This window comes from Nansenia antarctica (assembly GCF_963989245.1).
Source record: "Nansenia antarctica genome assembly, chromosome: 3".
Lineage (NCBI taxonomy): Eukaryota > Metazoa > Chordata > Actinopteri > Argentiniformes > Microstomatidae > Nansenia > Nansenia antarctica.
In genome coordinates this window covers 27281181-27297387 of record NC_137688.1, presented here as the reverse complement: position 1 = coordinate 27297387, position 16207 = coordinate 27281181, and the positions used below count along the sequence as shown (strand labels likewise).

The 16207-nt window shown below is 39.9% G+C and overlaps 1 protein-coding gene across 3 annotated transcripts; it reads left to right on the top strand.

The window, feature by feature from the left end:
* The first annotated feature begins 4035 nt into the window (after positions 1-4035).
* Positions 4036-15850, top strand: matr3l1.1 (matrin 3-like 1.1). Of its 3 annotated transcripts, XM_080525563.1 has the most exons (19): positions 4036-4414; positions 4609-4670; positions 4802-4840; positions 5028-5104; positions 5220-5278; positions 5375-5491; positions 5598-5723; positions 6048-6164; positions 6250-6374; positions 6561-7500; positions 7610-7688; positions 7841-7899; positions 8069-8197; positions 8406-8530; positions 8714-8936; positions 10793-10976; positions 11394-11515; positions 13497-13560; positions 15323-15850. In XM_080525563.1, the coding sequence occupies exons 1-18, from the start codon at positions 4067-4069 to the stop codon at positions 13527-13529; spliced, it is 2964 nt and encodes a 987-aa protein (XP_080381689.1). In that variant the 5' UTR covers positions 4036-4066; the 3' UTR covers positions 13530-13560; positions 15323-15850. The 3 variants fall into 3 exon arrangements, with proteins under 3 accessions (XP_080381689.1, XP_080381690.1, XP_080381688.1); XM_080525564.1 differs by lacking the exon at positions 15323-15850 and having other exon boundaries at positions 7613-7688; positions 13497-14575; XM_080525562.1 differs by lacking the exon at positions 15323-15850 and having other exon boundaries at positions 13497-14575.
* The last annotated feature ends 357 nt before the right edge of the window (positions 15851-16207 follow it).

The window sequence follows — 16207 nt, the reverse complement described above, 5'->3', positions numbered from 1 at the left end:
ATTTCAACTTTGTTGAAAATCACAACACAAACTCGCTAGTCAAGCCAAAATACTGCAATGCAATGGATTGGGTGAGTAATCCCCACTGCTACCTAGTTAACTATAACACTACTTTACATTGTTCGCAGGTACACAAAACAAGCTGTGTTAGTTAATTAGCGAGTGTGTCAATGATTTTCAACAAAGCTGAAATGCGTTTGAATTGTTTTAAAGAAAAGACTGGATGCCATAAAGTAAATCAGATGCTGACTTGCGGACCGATTGACCAGACTGCATCACATACAGTGGGTTCGGAAAGTATTCAGACCCCCTTAAATCTTTCACTCTGTCATATTGCAGCCATTTGCTAAAATCAATTAATTTCATTTTTTTCCTCGTTCATGCACACACAGCACCCAATATTGTCAGAAAAACACAGATTTGTAGACATTTTTGCAGATTTATTACAAAATAAACACTGAAATATCACATGGCCATAAGTATTCAGACCCTTTGCTGTGACAGTGTTATATTTAACTCAGGTGCTGTCCAATTCTTCTGATCATCCTTGAGATGGGCCTACACCTTCCTTGGAGTCCAGCTGTGCTTAATTATATTGATTGGACTTGATTGGGAAAAGCACACACCTGTCAATAGAAGACCTTACAGCTCACAGTGTAAAGTCAGAGCAAATGAGAATCATGAGGTCGAAGGAACTGACTGAAGAGCTGAGAGACAGAATTGTGGCAAGGCACAGATCTGGCCATGGCTACAAAAAAATGTCTGTTGCACTTAAGGTTCCTAAGAGCACAGTGGCCTCCATAATCCTTAAATGGAAGAAGTTTGGGACGACCAGGACTCTTCCTCGAACTGGCCGTACGCCGGCCGGCCAAACTGAGCATCCGGGGGAGAAGAGCCTTGGTGAGAGAGGTAAAGAAGAACCCAAAGATCACTCTGGCTGAGCTCCAGAGATGCAGCGGGGAGATGGGACAAAGTTCTAGAAAGACAACCATCACTGCAGCCCTCCACCAGTCGGGGCTTTATGGCAGAGTGGCCCGACGGAAGCCTCTCCTCAGTGCAAAACACATGAAAGCCTGCATCGAGTTTGCCAAAAAACAACTGAAGGACTCCCAGACTCTGAGAAATAAAATTCTCTGGTCTGATGAGACCAAAATCGAACTTTTTGGTCTTAATTCTAAGCGGTATGTGTGGAGAACACCTGGCACTGCTCATCACCTGCCTAATACCATCCCTACAGTGAAGCGTGGTGGTGGCAGCATCATGCTGTGGGGGTGTTTTTCAGCTGCAGGGACAGGACGACTGGTTGCAATTGAAGGAAAGATGAATGCAGCCAAGTACATTGATATCCTGGACAAAAACCTTTTCCAGAGTGTACACGACCTCAGAATGGGCCGAAGGTTCACCTTCCAACAAGACAATGATCCCAAGCACACAGCTAAAATAACGGAGTGGTTTCAGAACAACTCTGAATGTTCTTGAATGGCCGAGCCAGAGTCCTGACTTAAATCCAATTGAGCATCTCTGGAGAGACCTGAAGATGGCTGTCCACCAACGTTCACCATCCAACCTGATAGAACTGGAGAGGATCTGCAAGGAGGAATGGCAAAAGATCCCCAAATCCAGGTGTGAAAAACTTGTTGGATCATTCATTCCCAAGAAGACTCGTGGCTGTATTGGCTCAAAAAGGTGCTTCTACTCAATACGCAAAGGGTCTGAATACTTATGGCCATGTGATATTTCAGTGTTTATTTTGTAATAAATCTGCAAAAATGTCTCCAAGTCTGTGTTTTTCTGACAATATTGGGTGCTGTGTGCATGAACGAGGAAAGAAATGAAATTAATTGATTTTAGCAAATGGCTGCAATATGACAGAGTGAAAAATGTAAGGGGGTCTGAATACTTTCCGAACCCACTGTATTTAATATACAATGATTTGCACTGTGGCCAATGGTATGGGGGGAATAAAAGGCCAGCAAAAGTTTCAATTAAGCAGTGCCCCATGATATGACAGGACATTGATTGTACAGACTCTTCTGAGTATTTGCTACAATATATTTCCCGCTACGCCTAGACTAGGTTTTGCGCTGTACGGGAATAATATACCGTGATTTGTATTAGCTGCATTTATTTGACCGTGAAACATGTTCAAAACCCACATTTTATACAAATGTCATGAATATCAACAAATATGAGTCTGTGTTAATGTTTAGACAGTTCTTTTTTTTAAATAAAAAACAATAAATTATTGTGTGGGGTATCCATTTGGAATGGCCTTGATGTAACCATTAAAACAAGTAATACTATTAAAATGTTTAAACGCAAATATAAACAGGGATTCTTTGATAAATATAAGTTAGAGGAGCTTGAAAATAACGCGAACTAGTATCTTTGTCATGATTTAGTTATCTTTTGCTATAGTGGATAGGTATATTATTTTTGATATTGATAGATAATTTATTGTATAATAATATGATATTGTAAGGAAGGGGCAGGACCAGATAAGCTTTGCTTCTTTCTGTCCCTTCTCGAACAAAACCATTGTTGACTATTACTTCCATGTCTAGGAAGATATATTTATTTATTTATTTATATCTTATTTTATTATTATTTTATTTTTTTTATTATTTATTTTTTGTTAATTTTTGTTATTACAAATGTGTGTGTTTTTATGGTTGAAATGTTCGAGATAAATAAAGATCAAATCAAATTAAATTAGTAAATACAGGGTTATCAGTTTCTTGTTATGTATTACTTTGGGACTTTTCCGTGACCCGGAAGTGTTTGTATTTTATTTTGTATGTGGCTCCAAAGCGAAGCGGCTACCAAATCAACCTACGCAAATCGGTATCCACTACAGTTTTAGGTAAGATAGTTCATTGCAAACACCGTTTTTGTGTTGTGGTTAAACTGCTTTGCTAACCTTCCTAATTTGTTATTGCTTGTATGGTAATTGTTTGAGCAATAGTGTCTGCAAGCCTTCGTCAAAGCTAGCTACCAAAACAACTCAGCAACACAGCGGGCTAACTAGTTGGTAACTGAAAGGCGTTTTTGTCATTATTAATTGTAGTATAGCTGTGTAGACTGCACTTTTAATGTGTCCATATTTTATGTCATTAGCTAGCATAAGCTGTTTTAGCCACGGTATCATGTCATCATCATATATTGGTTTTGGATTGGTGAGCAGCGAGTGCTATAGCTACTAGTAGTACAATAGGCTAACCATTAGTCTCCACTACCAGCCCTTCTACAGTTACCAGCCCTTCTACTGCCATTCCCTGAATGCTCTTCTTGTCTCAATCAGACTTGCTACTAGATGGTAGGCTCGTAACTACAGTTGTACACTAACTTGTTATTGAATTTAGCACCTTCAGCATAAGGACCATTAATTTCTATGCTTTTTGACAATGACAACATGGAATCAGCTTCATCGATCAAGATTTACGTAATGTAGTTCCCTTAGCTTATCACTTTGACCTCTCTTCCTTTCCCTGGCCACTTTGTCTGCAGATATTCTCTACGTTTACCTTCCAAAATGTCTCACAACAACTATCCATATAGAAGATCAACAAAAGATCCAGGCACTTACAATGCTTCAGGTGATATGCACCTGGGAGAATATGATCCCTACAGAACATCCCAAGAGCCATCTCATTCTACACTGCCATCCTACCCATCCTCATCCCGAGGCTCTGTGAAGTCTTACTCCACCCGGAGGTCAGAGGACCCAGCTATGACCCTCCTCAACAGCTGTGGGGTTGAACCCAATGACTTGGCTCTGCTAGCAAAGATGCCTGAGGATCTCATCACCATGGACAATCTTCCACACTTGCTTATGCAGATTAGGGACAAGAACGGGACACAGTCTTACTCAGCTACGTCTCATCCCTACACATCTCATACTCGTCCACCTGCCGCCAATCCCCAATCCCGTACATTGGAGCAGAGTGGTTGTCAACTAGTCGAGTATCCGTTGGACCCATCCCTTCGTTCATCCCAACCCCTTCCACCAAAACAGGTTCACAGCTGGCAGGATCGTTGGGGCAACCCTAGGCAGACTGGTAACGTTATGTGCACACCCCCTAGTGCACAATCTAGCTACGTTGTTGACTACAACTACGGTAATACAGGAAGTGTACATTCAAACTACGAAAGGCCTGCTTACAGTGTACCACCAGGAGAAAGCAGCCGTAAACCACCACCCGTCTTCTCTCAGCCAGCTGCTGATTACAAGTACCCACCAGCTGCAGACTTCAAACGGCCAGAACGACTTGATAAGGAAGCTTTGTTAAATACTAAGACCAGCACACTTCTCAAGACTCCCTCCCGAAAGGCTGCATATGACTTCCATGGAGAAATTCCTCAGACGTATCCCTATTCATGCTCTCTCTGTGATATTACTGTTCTCTCTGAAAAGGTAAGTACATCCTCTTATTTTTGTTCAATCTGGATCTTTTGTCAAAGGGTCTGTGATTCAGCAGCTATTGGTTTGAACACAGAAAGCAGGGAGGTAGGTAATGGTTTAAATGTGAATTTTAATCTCTGTTTATATTACTTGCGAATGTATGTCATGTTCAACCAATGGTTTTGAAATGTTTTCTTTCCCTGCAGTACTGGTCTGTGCACATCAATGGAGCTCAACATGCTGATGGACAGCTCACACTTCTCCAACTGTGAGTAGTCCATTTTTCTTTTTCCACACCAACATGACACTTCAAACCAGTATTTTCATCGTAGCTGATTGATGACTGAAATCTCTAAGCTTTCCATATTTCCATCTCTTACCCCTGTGCCTATCTTAAAGGTATCCTGATTGGGATTGTAGGATGGAGACCACCAGAAAGTAAGTGCATCTGTGTTTTGAATGTGCATCCTAAATCATTGTTTGTGTGACATTACATGGTAAGATCAATGCCTACGCCCAAAGTTTAACCTATAATTAAGATAAATCAAGGTGTGGCGATGAATGAGATCTGTACAAAGGTGCTTGGTAATGTATTATGGTACCTCCTGGCATTTAATCTCTCCAGGCCTGATGACCTCTCAGAAAGACAAAAGGTTGAAGGAAAACCTGCTCGACTTCCCCAGAGACCCACACAGTATTCTGGTACGTGACTGCATCCGCTTGCTCTCACTCTTTTTAAAAGCATGGTACTATTGTTGCTAAAACATGTAGGCCTATATAAACATTACGGTAACTTTAACTTTACACCGTCCAATAGGCCAAACATCAAATAGCAATTCAAAAAGAGGAGGAAAAGAAAAGGTCCAAGAGCAGAAGGTATTGTTTCTCTTTCGCCTTGCTTAGAAATTATGGTAATACTGTACGCATGCCAATAATGCTCCAAATTCCCCTTCAATTACTTTTGTGTTTCAGGGGAGTGGCAAAGTGGTTTGTGCCAAATTTGCTGCCCAGTCTGTCACTGAAGATTATTTGAAGGATTTAATTAAACCGTTTGGGGAAGTTGTGAAAATGATTATGTTTCCTGCACTGGTAAGACAAGTATTGATTTTGATTTGTTTTAAAACGGATTCCTTTTGCACTTTAATTTATCATTTTAAAAATGTCAATCAATTACAAATATTTGTTTTAACTTCAGGCATTTGTGGAGATGGGCTCAACTAGCCAGGCAGAGGATCTCGTTGACGCTTTCGTCAATAATCCAGTGATGAAAAAAGGAAGACAAGTGTCCTTCTCTGTGTCATCTACATTTAATTTCCTTCAGGTAAGATGAGTGAGCCATGTTAAGGTATTTCATTGCAGACATATCTGAAAGCTGTATGATTTTTAAAAATATATATTTTCTTTTTTCACAAGATGTAAAGGCAATGTTTGCAACAGGTGAAAACAACTACCTAATTAGTAGTCTGGCACAGTTTCCATTGCATTCCATGTCATTTGCATGCAAACCATTATCAGATTGAGTTGCGCTGGTGAACAAGATGAACACAAACTAGATTGTTGATAGATGGTAAACACAAAAGTTGTAACAATCATGCAATCTCACTCATAGTTTTTCATTGGTTCACTCTGTAAATGTTTGTTTCAGAGTTCCCGGGTGGTTAGCTTTTCCCCTGTACCTTCTGGTACTGAGTGGCACTCTGAGCTGATGGCCATTGCTAAACGTTTTGGATCTGTCCAGTACTCATTATTCCTACCTACTCGGGTACGGGCTATATATTTACCAATCTTTTACTTTTCTGTTTGGTGGTTATAGTAGAATTTGCTAACTGACACTTTTGTGTTTGTAGGCGTATGTGGAGATGACGTATGCACAGGACGCTCAGAAGCTGGTGGAACATTACTCGTCCAATGCCCTCAAAGTTGAGGGCATAGCTGTTAGAATAACCTTCTCTTCAGAGTACAACACACTGAAGTAAGTTATTAAAAGTGTGGTTTTCCATGTCATGCTATTTCCTCTTTTTTTTTTTACTGAATATTTAAGTAAAAATATATTTTGAACTGTGTTTGAACTGCTGAACTTCTGGGAGTGTTGAATTTATGCTCAACAGCAGCCGTTGTCTTTAATGTCAAACTTTGAACTTTCTGCCCATTCAAACAGGAACATGACTACTGACAGGAAGTCTGAAGACAGATCTGCGACAAAGAGGAAGAGGACCCCAAGTCCCAGAAGGAGGACCCACAGCACCAGGAGAGACTCCCCACATTCAAAGAGCAGTAGAAAGGATGGCAGTCATTGCACAGAAAGAGAGATGTCAAACAGTCAAGGGAAAAACAGATCAAGGTCCTTAAGCAAACACAGTGATCGCACTGATCGGTCCGCCAGGAGCCCACGCTCCCATACCAGAGAGAGCTTGTCCAGTGAGAAGTCTGCAGGTCCTGCCAAAACAGAATCCAAGCAGAATAAGGCAGATCCTTTCACTAGCTCTCAAGCTTCTCCAACCAAGGAGGCCTCATCTGCAACTGTGAAGGAACCCAAAGACACAGCCAACGACAATCAGAATGACAAAATCATGTCTCAGGAAAGCAGGGAGGAAGAGGCCACTGACACCTGTGATATGGACAGCGACATAGAAGGAATGGAGGTGATTGGGGAGGATGGGGAGAAGTTGGAAGACGAGTCCATGGAATCCCTGGTTGACATTGAGGCTAAACACTTGGAGGAAGTGACAGGGGAGAAGTTGGAAGAGGAGTCCATAGAATCCCTGGTTGACATTGAGGCTAAACACTTAGAGGAAGTGACAGAAGAGAAGGCATTGGCCGAAGCTACGGAGGGTTGTCCCTCAGAGGCAGCTGAAGCTGTGGAGGAGGAGAAAAGGGAGGACAATAAAGAAGAAATTGCTGAAGGTACAGAGCCTTCCCAGAACCCATCTTCTCCGACTGAGACAGCCAATCCAACAGAGCCTTCCCAGAACCCATCTTCTCCAACTGAGACAGCCAATCCAACAGTGAAGCTCTCAGCAGCCCAAGAACAACAAGAAGAGGGGGATGGTGAGGACGACAATGCAGCTGCTCCAGATGATGATGATGATGATGATGAGGTAACATACATTTCAGATCTATGAATATATGTGTTGTGTAATTTATTGTGGATTTGTGTATGCATGGTTGTACAATGTTTCTACTCTGCCATTGTTTCTACACACGCAGGAGGAGCCAGATTTCCCTGACAGCCTTGAGACATGTATCACTTTAGATGAGCTAGATGAAGAGTTGTCAGATGACCATGGTACTTTAACACACATTGTATTTGTATGCATGTATATTGAATATTGTATAGTCAATGGTTGTGAGTTGTTTGAGTTTGAAAGAGCTGATAATTTCTTACAATCAAGACTTGAAAATTGTAAGATCTTGTTTTCTTTCTTGACTTTGTTGCAGATGAGAAATCAACAAATGTTGCAGATGAGAAATCAACAAATGTGTCCACGGTCCGCAAGGTCTGTTCCTCTTGTTATCGATATATAGTTTAGATTGTAAAAAGTAAACGTTATCAATAAATCTGCTAAATATACAATGGATAGGTATGGACATGAAGACTACATTTTTGTCAGCTGCTTTCGTTGAGGTTCTGTGTTTTGTAATGGACATACATTCTTGTTCTTTCAGACCTCTTCTGCAAGAGTCATCTATGTAACAAAGCTTCCCAATGGCTTCTATACAGATGCCAAGTTTCTGAGGCTCGTTAAGGGTTATGGGAAAGTGGCACGCTATTTCCTCATTCGCAGTCGTCGAGAGGTACGCTCTTTTAATAGAGCAATAAAACTTAACTACTCAAAAAATATAGCAATGTTTGTAGTTGTAATGTGATTGATTCAATCACATTACAACTACAAACATTGCAGTATTTCTGTCTAGATTAGATATATTTGCATAGTTTAATTGCCAGTGAAATGCAATTCCAGAATTGAAAACTCCTTTTGACATCTAACCATGGTTTTTAAAGGGCTTCATTGAGATGTCGAACTCTGCTGACGCATTTACTGCTGTCTTGGCGCTAAAGGATGTTATTTTCAATGGTGAAAGATTGTATGTCCAGTTGTCCAGAAAATATCAAAGGCTTACTACAGGGTAAGTAACATAGACGGCCTGATTATTGATTGTGCAATGAATCAACATGAAGCTTTGAATATATATATGTCACTGTTTCCTCTTCAATATGCAGTATATGCACCAAGGTGTAATGTGGCAATCCAGATAAAGGGGAATCATTATTAACCATGTCTGAGTAAAATGCTCAATCTTGTTTTCCAGGTGGGTGCCTGAATTTGGCTCTGACTCTGATAGCGGGCGGAAGAAAGAGCGCAAGAGAAGGAGCAGCAGCAGCAGGAGGAGTGAACGCAACAGCCGATCACATCCCAAGTCTAAGACCACTGAGAGAGAGGACTTGACTACAAAGGACGAGAAAACTGCCCAATCGGAGGAGTGTCAACAAACGGATGTGCCATCCATGGATGAAAAGGAGGACGAAGACAAGGTAAACCTGTGTTCTTTTACTATATTTGTGCATCTTGGTAGTTATTTTGTATTTAATTTCTGGAATTTAGTGATGTTTGTAAATGATGGAAGAAAAAATATCGCACATCCTCCTGTCTTCGGTGCTGAGCTAAAACTGACAGTGCAGTAATATTAATACAAAACAAGGTAGCCCGCACTCACTTTTCGTTGCTCCAATTTTAATTTATCAAGCAGCAAGTAAAAAAGACGTTTCGACCGTGAGGTCTTCTTCAGTATAACAGGAAACAGAAAATAATGTCTTTTTTATACAAATGTGACATTGACAATCATTAGCCCCACCTGGTGTGTTGGAGCACGTATCAGTGTAGACATGATTTAGAACAAGATTCACAAAAAGTTACATGATTACCTAGTATTGTTTTTTTCTTCTTTTTCTTTTTTATATAAACATACAAAATTTAGAAAATACACCTCTCCAAGGAAATCAGATCCTAACTTGATTTCGACCTTCATGTTGACTACATCACCAAAAACACAAACAAAGTTTCAAAGACAGGCTATATTCAAATTTGATTTCAAACTTCATGTTGACTACATCGCCAAAAACACAAACAAAGTTTCATAGACAGGCTATACTCAAATTTTCATAGACAGGCTATACTCATAGACCCTCTGTTTTACAAAAAGGGCCTGATATCGAAGTCTTCATTTAAGCCTACAGGTGCCATTGTTTTCAAGTAGTCAATCCACCACACTGAGTTCGGATCCAACACTAGATAAATCGTTTCAGGTACCCCCCCGTCTAGTGTATAGAAGGGCACCTAATATTAGAGACATTGTGGTGAAGTCTGACTTGCTGCCCAAGAAAATGCATACTTTCTTAGATGATTTACCTGATGGGAACAGACGCTGTGGGTCTTGTGCCCAGTGTCACTTTACGGAAAAATGTAATTTCTTTTATCATCCTACTACAGGAAAACAGGTTAAAATAAAAGGAAAAATAACCTGCTCAACTACTCATGTTATTTACATGCTCAAGTGTCCCTGTGGAAAAGCTTATGTCGGAAAAACTACACAGGCCTTAAAGACCCGCATTGCGGAACACAGGAGCACTATTCGTAATGGGGACGAGAAAAGTCCAGTAGCGGTACACTTTAAACAGGAAAAGCACAATGTCTCATCTTTAAGATATGTAGGAATTGAAAAAGTGCATTACCCCAGACGGGGAGGTGACATAGATAATCTTCTCCTAAAAAGAGAAGTGTGGTGGATTGACTACTTGAAAACAATGGCACCTGTAGGCTTAAATGAAGACTTCGATATCAGGCCCTTTTTGTAAAACAGAGGGTCTATGAGTATAGCCTGTCTATGAAAATTTGAGTATAGCCTGTCTATGAAAATTTGTTTGTGTTTTTGGCGATGTAGTCAACATGAAGGTCGAAATCAAGTTAGGATCTGATTTCCTTGGAGAGGTGTATTTTCTAAATTTTGTATGTTTATATAAAAAAGAAAAAGAAGAAAAAAACAATACTAGGTAATCATGTAACTTTTTGTGAATCTTGTTCTAAATCATGTCTACACTGATACGTGCTCCAACACACCAGGTGGGGCTAATGATTGTCAATGTCACATTTGTATAAAAAATACATTGTTTTCTGTTTCCTTTTATACTGAAGAAGACCTCACGGTCGAAACGTCTTTTTTACTTGCTGCTTGATAAATTAAAATTGGAGCAATGAAAAGTGAGTGCGGGCTACCTTGTTTTGTAAATGATGGAACCTCACCCAAATTATTTGAAGTCTTATTTGTTATGAATGTTGCTTTGTTATTGTTGTAGATGGTGCTGTTATAAAAGCTATTCAATCTATTTTTCAGGATGTGAGTTGCGATGGTCCAAAGGATGTCTGTGCTGATGAAGAGGAGAAGCAGGCCTGCACCTCAGAGGATAAGGTGGTAACCACACCAGAGAAGGAGGCTGAACCAAGGCCAGAGAAGCTTGAGACAGTTCCAGATCATGTTGAGACATATATGGAGTCATACCAGCCCAACAACCCTGTTGGTGAGTGATGAGCATAGGAGGCTGGTGGCGGTAGAACGGGCTCATTGTAATGTATGAAATGGTACGAGAAATGGTGTCAAATGTTTCAATACCATTCCTCAGTCCATTCCAGAACTTATTTGCTGTTGTTTTGAAGTATAAAAAGTATTTTGCACTCAAGAAAAAGCAGAGTGCCATTGCCAAAAACCTAAAATAAATCAAAATGATACATTTGTACAAAACTTTAATTAATGCGGGTGAGGTGAGAAACCCAAGAGGAATAGAGAAACCTCCCCCCTTAGTGGTGCCAGATGCTCATTTAACTTATATAGAAACCTCACCCCTTAGTGGTGCCAGATGCTCATTTAACTTCTGTGTTCTTTGGACTGGTGTTGGCAGGCGCATTGATAATGTTTTCTTACTATATATTTGTTACAGGAAGGGAATTTATTCGTCCTGTTGTGGGCTACTTCTGCAACCTGTGTAATGTCATCTATGCAGAAGAGGAGGAAGCAAGAAACCAACACTGTAGCAGCCTATCCCATTATCAGAAGTTTATGGTAAAGTGTTCTGTTTATTTTGGGATTTAATCATTTGAGTATCACCTATTAATTGTGTTGTGTGTGTTTCTTCACTGTGTACAATATATGTTATTATTTGTTGTGTATACCATCATGTGAAAAAGATAGGACATGACACTCCATGAAAACCATTGAGGTAATATAACATATACAACTGAAAGTATTTTAATAATGATTTGTAAAATGTAATTAATAGAATTGAAATGTTCTTCTGAGGAAAAAGTTAGGACACCCCCACATTTATTACAACTTAAAATGACTACAATTAGAATCAAGTGCACCACATCAGGTGCAAATTATTAGAACATTGTTAGAAAGGATTTTGGAGGAGGCTGTCTTATTTAAACCTCAGACATGTAGGTCATGTTCTCACATGAAAGTCTGAATCATGACCCGGAGCAAGTGGATGACTTCGCAACATTGTTGCATAAATTATTTCTCTGATTTGCGTTCTCACAGCCCTTTATGTAAACGAAGTAACATACGCAATCTAAACAACAGACGTGGTAGTTGATTGGTCAGAAAAAATGAACATGCATGCGCTGTTGTTTTCCTATGGACAGCCCCGATGCGTCGTTTCTAATCGGAGCGAAACCACCCTTTTCAAGCGGAGCATGAGTTGGTTGTTTGTTCCGGGAGCAAATTCGAATGAGCATTCTCACAGCTCCAACCGGCGCAGAGCGAAGCGAATTTTATCCTAAACTCCAATTCCAAGTGAAGCAAATGTTCTAGTGAGAACACACCCTTAGTTTGGTTTGCTCTTGATTGTTGAAGTGGGTGGTATCACCATGGTGAAATCAAAAGAGTTCTCTATCTATGGCCTTCAGAAAGAAGGTTGGCGTATGAGTCTGGGAAGGGATGTAAAAAGATCTCCACTACAAGTGGAGAACATTTAAAACAACTGCCAACATGGCCAGGTCAGGCCGTCCCAGCAAGTTCAGCCCAAGAGCAGACCACAAGATGCTTAAAGATGTCTCCAACAATCCTAAAATGTCATCACGAGACCTACAGGTATCTCTTGCCACAGTTGATGTCAAAGTACATGCATCTACCGTCAGAAAGAGACTGCACAAGTTTGATTTTCACGGGAGATGTGCAAGGAGGAAACCCTTGTTGTCAAAACCCCCCCATCAGGGCAAGACTAAAGTTTGCAAAAGAACATCTAGACAAACACCAGGGGCCTCATTTATAAAGCTTTGCATAGAACTGGTGTAAAAAGCAGCAAGAACGTTTACGCACTCCCACATTCAGATTTATAAAATGGTGCGCACACCAGTCCCACGCCTGTTTCCCTTTATAAATCACAATCAACTCAAAATTTTGCGCACATTTTCCAATACGTGAGAGGTAATATTTCAATCTATTTTACACAATGGTAGCCGTTTCTCCAGTTTCATTCTTCTGCCACCGGACTTGCATTTTCATGTCACATAGTTTTTTTAATAAATCCCAAAATTTGCGTCAAACTTGCGTACGCAAGCTTTATAAATGAGGCCCGTTTTGGACAGTGACCAAAATCATTACAGGAAATCCACCAAGGAATGGCTCAAAAGGAAGAAATGGAGAGTTCTGGAATGGCCACGTCAAAGCCCGGATCTTAATCCTATTGAGATGCTGTTGGGTGATTTGAAACGGGCTGTGCATGCAAGACACCCCTCAAACATTACACAGCTGAAAGAATTCTGAAGACAGTTATCGGAAACGTCTAATTTATTATTTCAGCCTAAGGCCAATACCAGCTGTTAGGGCATTGGGTTTCCTAACTTTTTCCTCAGTAGGAATTGTTTATTTTTGGTTCAATTACATCACCTTTATCTATAGATGCTGTTTAAAAGAAGATCAAATATTTATATGTCCATATTTCTTTAAAAATAATAAATATTTCATGGGGTGTCCTAATTTTTTCACATTACTGTATGGTTCCACCTGTCACAATTATCGAATTGTGTTTGTTTTTCAGGAACATTCTGGAAAAGACGCTGCTTCCAGCTGAAACTCCTGGAGGAGAATGACAAGATCACAAGGTCTTGCACTTCAGAAGATGGTGTTGGTTTATCAATTACGGGTGCACTCGTAAATTAACTCAAAAAATCTGCTCTGGTTTCAATGTCAGCGCTCTGCTTTCAATGTCATAGAGCACTCTGAAATCGGTTAATTTACTAACAGTCAGTTAAAGTCTTTACAAACTAACTATAACTCTGCTGACACCAATGATAACATTACCATCATGTCACTGGTGACCGCCAATATTATTGACAGTGAAGATGTTGCCATTTTCATCTTTTAAAATTCATTCAATTGAACGTTAATTCATCCTATGTATAAACATGATTATTACCTTACACGTAGATTTATGTGTTGAATAATACTGGCTAGAGTACCAATCAAGCCGCACCTATCGCATTTAGCTATGACTTCCTCTGCCATTTTTAGATTGGAATGTTCAAATGCTCGGATAAACCGTCTTTTCAGTCAGCGCCCAGGGTGTGCTCTGAGGGCTCCCAGAGCATAGTGCTCTGAATTTCTGAACTTCCAGAGAGCATCTTGGGTGTGCTCAGGCGCTCAGAACGTATTGACGAACGGCCCCAAAATGGAGAGTTATTTGTGACACTATTGATGACTCCTTGAAAATGGCACAGGATTTACTACAGATTGTTAATCTGTATGGGTCATACTGTATAAATAACTACATGCTCTGTGATTTTTGTTAAGTGTATTATCATAGAGACTTTACATTGGAAACACCAAATGTGTTGCTAACAATTGTATTGGATGAATTGGAACACTTAAATGTAAAGTATTGCATTATATCCATGACGTTTTTCTGTTTTCAATCTCAAACCTAATTATGTAAATAAATAAGATGATACTATAGATGCATAAACTATTGGTTGTGATATTGGTTTTGGTTTTCCAATTGCATGCTTTGTTTCCCCTGCAAGGACCACCTCATCAGGTAGAGACTTGTAAAGGTGATGCCATCATCTGGTCTCCGTGCTATGGGCAGAGATCTGTGCCACTAGAATCTGAATCTCAATTACTCACTTTGAATTTGAATTGCTCAATTTGAATAAAATGTTTTACTTTGAATCACATAATTTGAATTTGTATTCAATTCAGTTATTCAAGTTAAACAATACAAATTCAAATTATGTGATCCAAAGTCTTTATTTTTTATTCAACGTCATTTTTTTTATTCAAATTGAGCAATTCAAAGTCAGTAATTCAGATTCAGATTCTAGTGGCACATATCTCATGCCATAATCCGGGTCCTTAAGGAAGAGCAATCGAGCGCTGATTGATCTAACTCCTTTTCGGCCAATCAGCACCTTTCATTATTATTATTAATGTACCTGGTTATGTTACAGTAGAGAAACAAAAAACAGTTACCAAAACTGAGTATTTACTAGCTAAGATTGGCAAAAGATTGGCGTGGTGCAACCAAAATTAGTAAACAACTAGTTTGAAACTAGCTAGTAACAACTTTGTGCTCAATGCTCAACATCTAACAGCTGAAACATTAGAAGACATCTTTGAGGTTCAGCTCAGTGAAGCAGGGTGCACAAGGCGACAGGAAGAAACCTGTGTACTCGGATTCTGGAGAGACTATCTTCTTGACACAGAAGGTTTATTTTAATTATCTCATCATAAACACTCTCCCTACCCTGCAGAAGACCTGAACAGTCCCCAGATCTTTTAATTATGTCATCTTGATATCATCTTCTATTGCTGGCAGTTCCATTGAAATATTATATTTTACAACTAAACTAAATCTATTTTTTTCAGAGAAACAAACAGGAATCTTCCTCCAGGACATCCTCATGTTCGCCTCATGTTCGGACTCGACGCACTGCCTCCCTCTGGGATCCAACCACCACCCAAACTGCTTTTTCTGCGGACATCACGCTTCCCAATGAGCAGAACCTGCACCAATACAATAGAGATACAGATGGCCATGACTTACAATGAGTTTCAGAACAACATGGACTTTGGGATACAAAATTCCCCAGGGTTTGGACTACAGTAAACTAAACTGGCTTAACTAGATTTCAGTAGTTAAAGGGTTAACTTTGAAATTTGAACTCACATATCATGACATATCAGCCATGTTCTTCAGTCTGATATAGTTCTGTACACCAGACTGCCAGGTCAAGGCCTGCATCAGACCAGCCCTTCTCTGCAGGTCCTCAAAGTGTCCCTGGAGATGCTGATCTCCACATGGACTGTAGGTAGACTCCGAAACAAACTGGCCCAGTTCGTGTGGTGGGACTTTGAACCCACAGTCAGTTCCGCCAAACCTGTGGGTAACAGTTAACTGGCACACTAACTCTATACTGTGTAATGTTTTCATTAAAACATTTTGTTATAAATGTCTTATAAATTAACAAAATAATTTGCAAAATAACAGGCAACTACAGTTGATTGCATTTTAGACAATTAGAAGTACATGTGAATTGTGAATGTAGAAGTACAAAAATAATTTGAATTGATAGGACCAAACCTGTGAGGCAGGTTGTACATGACATCTGGTTTCCCAGATGGACAACGAGACTGGTCTGACGGTGTGTGTGTTCCACTTTTCCCTGCATTCATCAAGGTCCCGCTGTAGCACACCCATGAACACAAACCGCACTAGGCATGTATGCTCATGACTGCAACTGAACAAATCGC

Excerpts from the sequence above, each read along its gene's own strand:
- matr3l1.1 (XM_080525563.1), top strand. The coding sequence starts at position 4,067 with ATGTGCACACCCCCTAGTGCACAATCTAGCTACGTTGTTGACTACAAC. Across the intron at positions 4,415-4,608 it reads TTACTGTTCTCTCTGAAAAG|TACTGGTCTGTGCACATCAA; the intron begins GTAAGTACATCC and ends CTTTCCCTGCAG. Across the intron at positions 5,724-6,047 it reads CTACATTTAATTTCCTTCAG|AGTTCCCGGGTGGTTAGCTT; the intron begins GTAAGATGAGTG and ends TGTTTGTTTCAG.